This window comes from Danio aesculapii, chromosome 9 (genome assembly GCF_903798145.1).
Source record: "Danio aesculapii chromosome 9, fDanAes4.1, whole genome shotgun sequence".
Classification (NCBI taxonomy): Eukaryota; Metazoa; Chordata; class Actinopteri; order Cypriniformes; family Danionidae; genus Danio; species Danio aesculapii.
In genome coordinates this window covers 39759463-39772005 of record NC_079443.1, presented here as the reverse complement: position 1 = coordinate 39772005, position 12543 = coordinate 39759463, and the positions used below count along the sequence as shown (strand labels likewise).

Sequence of the window (12543 nt, the reverse complement as noted above, 5' to 3'; positions counted from 1 at the left end):
TAGGATAGAGGTACTGCTACTACTGGCTGGCACACATCCAAATGCAGCAGGGCTGGTCTTCTGTGAGCTTCCTGCATTTGTTCTGGGACTTTGATTCAGGCAGAGATGTCTCGGGTGAGCATGTAGCCCACAGAGAGGGGTCAGACAGAGCTCAGGCGAGGGAAAGGGTGTGCTGTGCCTTTTGAAAGCCACAATTGTTACAGTTCATTCCTTCACTTTTTTTTGGAGAGCACTCGGGCACACTATAATTAGGAACTCATCCTGCCGTCTGTGGAGCTACTCGGTGAGCGTGAAAAAGTAAACAATTAATTAAAAGTGGCACAAAGTGCATGAAAAACAAGTGCTTGATTTTACTCGTCATCCGAAGCGCATTTACAATCATTTATTAATATCTGAGAACACACCTTGTAGTAACATTCCTGCATTTTATTTGCATCATAGAAGACTGCTTGCTATAAAATAGTTTTATAGGAAAATGTTGCAGGTTACAAGTTACTAAGGGTTACGTTATTTAGATTTTAACAATTTTATGTATTTTATTATTGTAATTACATTTTATTACTTTTTGTAACCATTGATTTCCAGTTTTAACAACATTCAAACCTGCCAGGGGTGCGTTTACGAAAACCATCGTTAGCTAACTAAGGTCGCAAGTTTCGTCGTTTGAAACATAGTTCGCTGATTTGGCGTTTCCCAAATCCATTGTTCCAACAAACATTCTCAAACAGGTTGTAGTTGTACAGTACATTTCCAACTACACCTCTAGAGCTGTGGTTAGATGCATTCCCCATTATCCCCCTATGCCCTATTGATTTAGAACATTCTAACATTTAAACTTGGAATGATTAAAAAAAAAACATTAAAGTCATCTCTCTTGGGTATAATTTGCTTTCAAAGTACTTTCACAGTTCAGTTTTAGCGATCTTCCTATTGACAATTGCGTTCCCTTCGTAGCGCACTTTGAAAACATTTATTCCATTTTGAACACAGCCGTGGCTCGTGATGAAACCTATAGGTAAACAAATAAACCATATCCTACTTAATAATAATAATAATAATAATAATAATAATAATAATAATAATAATAATATAGTAGTTTTTTTTCATTTCTTAATAAATAGCCTACTGTAAATTACAACCATTAACGATTTAGGCTATTTGATTTATATATGAGATTAGAACAAGTGTTAGCTAAGTTGATTTTTTTATGGAATATTCTCAATAACATTAGTAAAGGAAATATAGGTCCTATTTGTGCTGTTTACATATATTTCATGGAAATAATATGGAAAACGAGTGCAAGTTTTTACCAAAACTAATATTAGATTTTTTTAATGCTTGTGCATGTATAACAATTTAATTTGTACAAAAAATTAAGGGTATTTTCTCTAAAGAAATTGTTACTTCACCCTGTTTAGTAGGTCATTATGGATGTTATACGTTATAACTAGCGTGGTTTAAGCAATGGACCTGCGACAAAGCAGCTACGGTTTTGGGAAACACGCTGCACTACATTGTTCTTTTCCCAAATGATGCATCGTACTATGATAGTTCAGCTGCATGTCATTGTTTGGGAAACGCACCCCAGGTAAAATTTACAGTACAATAGTACTCTTAGACATTCAAAATACTTTCAAGATCTCTTGAATTTAGATTATATTAATTAAATTTTAAAGAACAGCCACCACAAAATTACACTTGTACACCTCTTTTTACTCTAAATACAGATTTATAATCATACTAAAATATAGTTTAAATGGACAGTTCACCCAAACATGAAAACTTACTCACCCCACAAGTGGTTGTAAACCTTTATGAGTTTCTTTTTTCTATTGAACACAGGATATTTTGAATGATATTAAAGAAACAAATTAGCCATTGACATCCATAGCTGGAAATGTACTATGAATGTCAATGGCTACTAGTTTTTACTTTGTTGTGAATAAAGAAACAGATTTAAATAAAGTGAAGGGTGAATAAGTGATGGAAGAATTTTCATTTTGGGATAAATTAACCCTTTAACATCTCTGATATTATCTTTAGGAAATCAAATCATAAACTGCCATGCCAGAAAACACTGAGAACAATAATGCCAAAGGAAAAATGTTAATCTTAAAATGTGGCTTTTTCTTCTGTAGCTCCAAAACTCTGGAGCTTACTCCCCTGTAATATTAGGCATGCAGAATATTTTTAAGAATTTAAAGTATCCCTTAAGACTGAAAAAATTTTAAGACTTGTCTATTTGAGAAATGGATGTACTTCTTTAATCGGTTTTGTATTTACAATGTTTCTGACTTGTTTCATTTTTCTATGTATAATTTTAATCTTTTGCATAACTTTTTTCTGCTATCCGTGTATTTTTTTTTAAGTGTAAAGCCCTTTGAGAATTACGTTTAAAAGGTGCTATACAAAAATAAATAATTATTATTATTATTCATATGGGACGTGTTGTGAAACCAACAGTGCACCAAAACAAGGTGTTCACACTGTATTTTTCTGTGTTGTACCAAAACATACAGATTAAAATCAAAGCCACTTGTGATCAGATCACTGAAACTGAGCTTTAGGCTACAGATTTAGCCTTGATTAGAATCTAAACATAAGCAATTTACATAATGAACCATTTTTTAGTATAGAACATTGAAATAACCACATTAATATGGTTATCATATCCCTAAAAGCACCCACCCCTTTTCCAAGAAATGCGAGAACTGGAATGACTCTCTCCTGGGCGATGCACTGGAGGATCCTGGGTGCACCGTACAGGCCGCCCATGCAGGAGGCCAGGGAGGAGATGTAGAGGCCCAGCAAAAACAGGAAACCAACCAAGGAGACCTGGGAAAAAAACAAACACAGAGGGGAAGAGAGTGTAGAGGGCTCCACCCAGCTCTGTTCCGCTTGGCCAGACTGAAAAGAGCTTATAATGTGCTGAAAGTAAATCAAAGAAACAATGCAGAATCCGACAAGAGCCCATAATCAGTGCTCAATGGCGAAGAATACAGTATGGTGATGATTACGTGTAAATCTTGCAACACAACAATGCACCTTTTGTGGATTTAATATGTTTCAGATTAATTGTATTGTATGTATTGATAGTAGTTCTGGTCATTGGTATTGCTTTACACATAATGTGAGTTGTGCAAGTCAAATTCAGGTTTTTTTTTAATGGTTCAGCAAGAAAAGTCTTTTACTTGCCCCATCCCAAAAAAAAGTGTTCACTTACGCTGCATTAAACTATGCTGAAAAAGTTGGTGGTTCATTCCGTTGTGGGAACCCCTAATAAATAAGGGACTGAGCGGAAGAAATATGAATGAATGAATACTCGGCTTGCTTTTAACATACTACAGTATATAGTATAGAAGTATTCGATTTCAGATGGCGCTACTGTGTTCCATAATTCAAGCATGGTGAACTCTGACCTGCAAAATGGCATCACGTGATTGCGTGACACCAATAAAAAGTCAAAACATGATCTCTCTGGACATAAGTTTAAGCACTCGCTTTATGAACGTCTAATCATTTTGTTTTATGCCGCACAACAGAAATTCTCAAGCTCAAACTCTAGATAAAAGTGATTGATTGCTCTAATAAACTCTAATAAACTCTAATAAAGTGATTGATTGCTCCATATTTTCAATTTCTGTACAGAGGGTTCATGTTTTGATCTTCTATTGGTCTCACGCAATCACGTGATATGATTTCGCAGGTCAGAGTTCACCAAACTTTGGAACCATTTGGAACGCAGCGACATAGGAAACTTGTCGCACAAGCTTGCATTTCCTGTCTGCTGCATTTTTAATGAAAGTCTATGGGGCTAAGCGCAGTTTGAGCGCAGCTTAACACTGGTTCTGGTATTGTGTTAACCCCCATAAAGCAACACACATTAACAAACAGCTATAAGACCACCAAAACTACAGGCTTACACATTCATCATCTATGTAGCTTAGTTCAGCAGTTCTCTGTAATCTATGTTGACTGGCAGCTGTGTGGTTATCGTGCCAAAAACCAGAGTATGTGCAAGGTCAACTGGCCTTCATTTTCTTTCAAGCACTTGCTCCAGCTGAAGCATTAAGAATGACCTTAAATGCCTCTGTTGCATGAATGGAATGACACGGCAATAAACACAAATATGAGGTTTTGTCTGTGGATGATGTGGTATTCTCTAGTCTCACTTTCAGCTGAGACAATGAGTCTTAATAGTGGAAAACCCTACGGAAGATGGCCATCCTTTCAAGCCTGCAATAACATCACATCAGATTACCTTTTCCGCTATTAAGAAATCATAGCGCAGAGCCTCTCTGGTGCAAATGGCTCCCAGTAAGAACACAAAGACGAGATACAGGAACCACCTGCGGATTCCCACAATACCCATAGGTCAGGGATAAATTCATACTATTTATAGAGTATTATGCAACAAGAATGATTTAATGAAACAATGTCAAATCTGTGATCTCACACAATACATAAACATGTCATAATAATGTAGGGTCAAAAATAAACTTTTGCTACAGAATAAACTTAAATATATCTTACCCAGCAAATGAAACTGCACTATAATAGCTAACACTATCATCCGAAATGTTGAAATAATTGGAATGATTTGGTTTGTTTATAATTAGAATAGTTTTATGTCTTACCAAAGTTGCATTTGATAAAAAATGCAGAAATATAATAAAAAAGGTATCAAGGAATTGCTTTCTATTTGAATATATTTTAAAATGTAATTAGCATTTTAGTGTCACATTAATCATCCTAAAATGCTGGATGTTTTGGTGTCAAGAAAAATCGTTTTACTGCATGGTATTTCCTTGGAATGAATGAATGATAATAACAACAATAATAATAATAAATACAATAATAATAAATAGATTAATAATATTTAAACGTAAGATAATAAAATAAAAAAAAATCAAATTAGTTGTCAAATATTTAATTTAAAAGACAGAACCACAGATAGAACGACAGACAGACAGATATTTTTAGATTTTTTATCATTCTAATGTGTTTTTTTATCATCTTTCTATGTTGAATCTATGTTGTAAAATGTATTATCATTATTATTATCATATATATTTTGTATTATTTTATTATATATTAATATTCCTATATATATTTTTTTTTTTTGAAATCTAATTAAATACTCAGTTTCAGCAAAGAGACAATAAATTGCTCAATAGAGATGGAAATTGTATTGTATTTGTGTATGCACAAATATATATGTATATATATATAAACATATTATTCAATATATTACAATAAACCTATACTGTATTTCATAATATTGAGCACCAAATCAGCATTTGACCCAGAAAAATGTAATAGTAGCAGAGTAAATGAGTAATAATAGCTAAAAAATCTGCTTTGCTTTCCAGGAAATACATTACACTTTAAAATATAGAAATCAGCTATTTAAAACTGTTATAATATTCAATAAAATTATTCTGTTTTTTTTTTGTTAACTTAATGTGACCTATATGTGCTACATAGCCTGTGACTGCTCATTATGATCTTTTTTCTTTATAATTTGCAGTCTTTTCTAAGCTGTGTGTACAGTCAACACAACAAAGGCCAAAAGTAAACAGAGGAAGAATGAAATAATAATTTCTGTGGCTGTGAGACACATACGAGATGCAGACTGCGGCGAGAGTTCCCACAGGGATGTTGTGTTCGGGCCTCTGAAGATCTGAGCTCATATTGAATCCCGCCATCACACCTACACACACACACAAAAACACACACACACACGCATAGAGAGGGTCACTGTGAAAACAAGACTGAAGACAAGAGGCCATTCAAGACCTGAACAACACACAGAAGCTCAGCTGAAACACCTTCCTGACTAATAACAGCAGCAAGAAGGAAACTATGAACAGGACCACGTGTTCCTCAAAATTAATTGTTTGATCGTTCAGACTTTGCAAGAATAAGTCATCAGTTTACCTTGTGTTTCGCCTCCAAGACAAGAAGGGAGTGTAAAATAAGGTGTTTAATTTATCTACAGTATTTTGTTTTGATTGTTTTTATTCATGAGTCTTTCATTTCTTAAAATAAGTCAAAAGCATCATGAATGTGTTTTGTATGTTAAGATTACAAGGTAAGACCTAATTCAAACCTGAAATAGTGAGTAGTGAATAGTGATTTAAAACCAAACAGGCAATCTGAAGCTATACAAAATATGTGAATGTTGAAAAGCAATACTTAAAGGGATAGTTCTCACCCAAAAAATTACAATTCTGTCATCATTTACTCATCCTCCAACCCACTTTTAAGAGTTTTTTAAAGACTCTTTCTAAGACCTTATCGCCACTTTAGGTTTCAACCGGTAACATTGGTGACAATTTAACTTGCAGTATATTTACTAATAAATATTGATTGCAACAAATTAAACCTAAACTAAAACATAATTCATATCCTGAATAAAAATGCTAATCCAGCAGTTATTGTCTATAACAGCGGTCAGTGGCACAATTCCCGGGGGGGACAGGGGGGACATGTCCCCCTCACTTTTTTTTAGATATAACGTTAGCACAGGCCCGGATTGGCTAATCAGGATGACCGAGAGAATTCCCGGTGGGCCGGTCCGTTTTTTGGCCGCGAGGGCCGATGTCCCTAGCTGCTTGCACTCTCAGCAAATAAAATTGAAATTTGGGCTTTTCTGCACACAATTATTCAACATTGCTGCACATTTCGACAACTATCACCAACATTCCACAACTACAGTATCACCATCACTCAGATTTTGTCGCCCCCACCTCTCAGACCAGAATTGCACCCTTGACAGCGGTCCTCCACCACCGGGCATTTCAATTGGTACTGGGCCGCACAAGAAATCATTTATTATTTTCAGAGTCTAAACGATCTTTTATTTTGAAAAATCTTTTATTTTGAAAAATGACAGTATTCTCTAGCTTACATCTCGATCACTTAAGCACCCAAATTTAACCCACAAGCAGCAAAATAAGTGAGAAACAGACGTCTTCGGAAAGTTTCTTTGCTAAAGCGAAAAGGTCCAGTGAAGGACTCGTGAACTGCCGAAGAATAGATCCGCAACCCAACAACAAATCAGCAGGTGAATGCACCATGTCTGTGCAAGAAGACCAACTGCTGAAGACCGCAAATGACGTCGGCCCTTTAGGGGCTGTTCGCATATCGCGTCTTTTCTAGAGTTCCGCAAATCCGTTATTTCCAACATGGGTGCGTGGTTTGCGCACTTGCGCCTTCCAGACGCACCCATTTGAATGAATGCCCGCAAGCACACCACGAGTCACATGACAAGAACAGATGACCAGCTTCAGCTTGCATAGAATATGCACATTTCGGTAGACTAATTATTTCAGACAAACACAGATCACCCAAACACTGCAGTGCTTTGTAATTTTCTCCATAAATAAAACTTGTATCAGAGTTACAGCAATGTTTTTTCAGCTTGTCATCCTCCAAGAAAACGGTTGATGGTTACCTAGCAACCAACCAACCACCGCCCCAGTCCGCAGTTTAAATCGTCAATCGTTGATAAAAAGGTTGGGGACCACCGGTCTATAGACCAGCAGAAATAATGGTGTTGCCTTGGTTATTGAAGTACACAAAGCAGCTTGATGTCAAATCTAGCAGGATTTTATTTATATTTATAACTTTAGACTATATTAATTGTACAAGCAAAAACGATACAAAATGTGTTCATTTGTAAAATAGCATTTACTTTACTACTTTTTAAATAAATTTTTCTAACTTGATTTATCAGCTTTTAATACTTTTTAAGACCCTGCGGACACGCATGTCATGATTTAGCCAAGTACGACGCAATCCTGGATTAACATCTATGTTGATCCTGGAACATCATTTTTGTTGGAAAATGTAATCCATACCTATTTTCCCTACCCCAAAACCCAACCATAACTGTAAATTATTCCCAAAAATCTAAGGGGAATAATAGTAACAATCATGTAGAAGTGCATAAACCTAACCGTAAACCTAAACTTAACATAAACTGTCAACGTATCTCTTAGTTCTGATTGGCTGATTGAAATGTTGTTCCAGGATCAATATACTGTAGATAATAATCTAGGAACATGTCCTACTTAGTGAAATCAAGTATGTCATGATTTCGCAAAGTATGATGCAATCCTGGAGTAACATCTATGTTGATCCTGGAACATCATTGAGCATACAATTTAGTATGATTTGCTCATCCCCCAATGGCAGTTGGGTTTAGGGGTGTTTTTTTTTTTTGCCATGTCTCCTTTTAAAATAGTTCATTTTCGTACGACTGAACTCGCACAAACCCACCACTAAACTGACAAAACGTAAAATTTGTTACGTTTCCTCATTAGATCAGGCTGACATTTCTTACAAACTCAGCTGCTGTTATAAATGTTGCACAGAAAATTAAATCGAATGCTATCAGTATAAATAGCACTTTAATATCACTGCTGTGTTCACCATCTTGCCAGAAAGATCTTGGATAATGGATTAGAAAATAATAAACAGGTACAATTTGAAAAGTGCATCTCAAATAAAGACTTTTTCGCCAATTTTTACATAAATATTTACAGTATTTATGTGGTAAACTTCTATTTAATGCATGGTGTGACTATAATGCATCCCTATATGATCATCTAGTCTGGACTTGCTTTGCATTTAGTGAGACCTAATAAAATACTTTGACTCAAATTAGTATTTAGCATCCAATGATTTAGTCATGTGGGAAAAAGGTATGGCAAAAGCAGTATAACACACATATTCATCCAGTAGTTGATTGGAGTAGTGCAAAACAAACCTCTAAAAATTACTGCAAAAAATGTTAATCATTGGTTTTATATAATCATGTAATGTAATGTGTATTTATATAGCACATTTATTGTGTATGGCCATACACCGAAAGCGCATCACAATCATGATGAAGGGGGGGGGGGGGGGGGTGTCTCTCCACACCACCAACAGTGTGCAGCATCCACACAATAGGGGAAGTGGAGAGACAGTGATTCAGCCAATGCGGTGGATGGGGATGATTGGGAGGCCATGATGGGTAAGGGCCGATAGAGGGAATTTAACCAGGACACCGGGGTTACACCCCTACTCTCTACGAGAAGTGCCATGGGATTTTTAATGACCACAGAGAGTCAGGACCTTAGTTTAATGTCTCATGCAATTGATGGCGCTCACTGACAGTATAGTGTCCCTTTCGCTTTACTGGGGCATTGGGACCCAAACAGACTGCAGATTGAGCGCCCCCTGCTGGCCTCACTAACACCACTTCCAACAGCAAGCTACTGTAGTTTTCCTATGTGGTCTCCCATCCAGGTACTGACCAGGCTTAGCCCTGTTTAGCTTCAGTGAGTAACCGGTCTTGGGCTGCAGGGTGATATGGCTGTGGCAATATCATGTTAATATAAACACCAGTTTTATTTTGTTATGTTTAAAATAAATGACATTGGGCATTTTACACACAACATAAATTGATTCTTATTCATTAAAATAGATTTCAGCATAAAAAAATCATCATGCTTGCGATTTGTTTGAAATCATCCCAGACCACCCTGTCAGCACACTTTGGGTGTGGCTTGCTGGTGCCCTAAAACCATCCTACTACAGTACAGCTCTGACCAAAACCTCATTACAGAAAAAATGAGATGAAAAATGTCTATTGTCAAAGGCACAATTTCTGAAAACTCCAGAAACCCAAACTAATGTACATCTGCAAGTACTTGAGACCACTCTAGTAATTTACACAGGCTTTCACCTTACTAACAGCGCAGTATCATTTAATCAGTGGTTGTTATATCACAGTTTTGCCTTTATTGTTTGTGCGTGTATGGTCACCTGTCGCCGCAGGAAAGAAAACACCAAACACGGTGAAGAAAGTCTCGCCAGCTGTGTAGTCTGGCAGGGTGTTCTTACGCAGCAGCTCCTCCGAATAGCCCACGAATCCATGCTCTGCAATAAACATATTCAGCACAAAACAATGTTAGGAAATAGTGTTTATTTCATTTACTGGCCACTCTAAAGCTTTACTGAGTGCTTAATGGAAAACTGAACGATTACAATCAGATTCATGTCTCAAATGCCATATCGTATACGTGAGACAGACAGAAGTCTTCCTGTAAATGACAATCTTTGTTTTGAAAAACCAAACGGAAATATTTGGGCATTTTTGAGTCTAAACATTTCATAACATTAAAACTTCCTGACAGCTAACGCATGTTACCGTCTGCTTCAATCATATAGTGACGACATTTACAAGAAAATATCCTTCTTTCAAAGACCCCAAACCAGCGTTTATGACATGCAATATTGATCTATAGCACACTGATATATAATAACCCTTTCACTCTGAAATCAATAATGTGGGAGAGATGTTTGGTGTGAAATATTACAGAGTAGGTTTGGACTCTCGGCTGACCGTTACCGCCCTTTATGTAACAACCCAGGGGGGACAGACGCCCCGCCAAGATGCGTGCAAACCAAGGACTGGCCTTTTTTTTTTTTTTTTTTCTTGGGAGCACATGCCAAGTTCAATAGTTCTGCGGTGTGGACATGATGGAGGGAATTCTGGACTAAGGTCTGGGTGTGTTCACATGCAAACAAAACAATCCAGGAACAGGCGCCACTGAACATTTACGTACACAGTACTGAGAGATATCAGCATTGTGCTGAAGTGTCACACGAGCGCCTTGTATTTCAGTTGGCTTGTGTACTTGTTTAGAATTATTAATTGCAGTATATACTGTGCCATACTGTATGGTAATTAAATAACTAGTTATTCCAAAACATAACTTCTGTCTTTACTTATCCACATGTAATCCTGGACCAATTTGGGATAACAGATACTGTAGGTCTAATCATTTCCCTTGTTCCAGGTCTCATGTCTCATTTATGCATATTTAACATTAATCATAGCACAGGGAACATATTGCAAATATGCAAGGCAAGACAAGGCAAGTTTTTTATATAGCACATTTCATACCCAGTGGCAATTCAAAGTGCTTTACATAAACCGGAATAAAAGAGACACGCATAAAAGAAAATGGAAACAAATAATATAAAAACAGATGAAAACAGTTTTTCCATATTCCAAAACACAGATGTATCATATTTTCTCATTTTACTCTGGGACTTCCCCATTCTTGTGATCACCCCACCTCAGTGGACTTTTTCAGTACCTAATAACCTATTCGACGTCTCCAACAGATTAGATTTTCACCTGAAATTATCGAAAGTTAAGCATTACAGCTTTAATTATTATAAATAATGCAAATTTATTTGTTTTCTTTTCATCAAAGAAACATACAGTAAGAAATTCTTTGGGCCCTGTCCACACGAACACAGATATTTTTAAAACCACAGTTTTTACATGGTTTAGCCATTCATTAACACGTAAACACAGTATCAGGTGACTGAAACCAAAACTTTCTGAAAACTCTGGCCAGAGTGAAGATTTTCAGAAATGGTGCGTTTGTGTGGCCACTGTTTTTTGCCTTATAACATCAGCATGCCTGCTAATTTCTCCTTTTTGATTGGCTAACATAGATTTATTCTAAGGTTTTATTGCCGCCTGTGGACTCAGCATGCCCTTGACAGTGCATCACAGGGTGTTTTTGCTTTTTCATTAAGACTCATTTATTTCATTTTTATTTTACAAGGGTGGGAAAAATACCTGTGTACGTGTGGAAGGGACCTATGCTCCTTCTTACTTGATGTAAAATAAGGCCCAATCCCAATTTTACCCCTTAGCCCTTCCCCTTACACCCAATGTCCCAATTCTCTTTAGCTTGAAGTCATAGGGCTAAGGGGAAGAGGTAGATACGCCATCTAACTGAGATTTTTCAAGACCACACTCGAAACCAAGGGGTAGGAAAACCAGCCACAACGGCAGCATAGCTGCACCCGTAAGTAAGGAGATGCACAAATTAGTATTTTTTGTCATTATTACGAATTTTCACAACAAACAAGCACATGTTTTAATACATTAGTAACCGCATTCATGTTTTACCGTCATGCTTAAAAAAAAAAAAAATGGTGACTGCTGCTTTAAATTCGAATTAGATTGTGCTCTTTACAAAAGGGGGCGGAGCTACAAATGCCTGTGTGTCAGCATAGCACCAGATTCAAAACAGGACTAATGTTAGTTATAAAAAACTGAAAATGTCAAAAGAAATGTCTCAGGAGTAGGCAGTACATGGAGACTACGCTGTTCATTTGTGCTTTCTAAAACTCATAATTTATAATGTGTCTTTTTTGCGGACATTATCTTTGAGAGGTACAACGTGACAAATCTAATGGCGGATGACTGCTTCTCTCTCAGGGCTTTTTATGATAATGAGTGAGAGATTGTCACTGGTTGGCAGGGCTTACCCCCTCTGATGACATGTAAAAGGGAGAAAGAGTTTAAGGAGACTGTTTTTATGAAACTATAAAAATATAATTAACTAATCTGTACCATAGAAGCTAGCTATTGTAAGAGGCTTGGAAACATTCTCTGGGATAAAACTTGGACTGGTTTTTTGTATTTAGTAATGACTAAATTAACTCAGAGAGTGTTATGAG

At 36.5% G+C, this 12543-nt stretch overlaps 1 protein-coding gene across 3 annotated transcripts in view; it reads right to left on the bottom strand.

The window, feature by feature from the left end:
- Positions 1 to 12543, bottom strand: part of slc12a8 (solute carrier family 12 member 8) — a 39971-nt gene that overhangs the window by 6992 nt on the left and 20436 nt on the right. For all 3 annotated transcript variants that reach the window (XM_056465882.1, XM_056465883.1, XM_056465884.1), the window contains 4 exons: positions 9820 to 9933; positions 5626 to 5713; positions 4262 to 4349; positions 2689 to 2835 (listed from right to left, as the gene is read on the bottom strand). In XM_056465882.1, coding sequence (XP_056321857.1) covers positions 2689 to 2835; positions 4262 to 4349; positions 5626 to 5713; positions 9820 to 9933 — 437 coding nt within the window. The remainder of the gene's footprint in view (positions 1 to 2688; positions 2836 to 4261; positions 4350 to 5625; positions 5714 to 9819; positions 9934 to 12543) is intronic.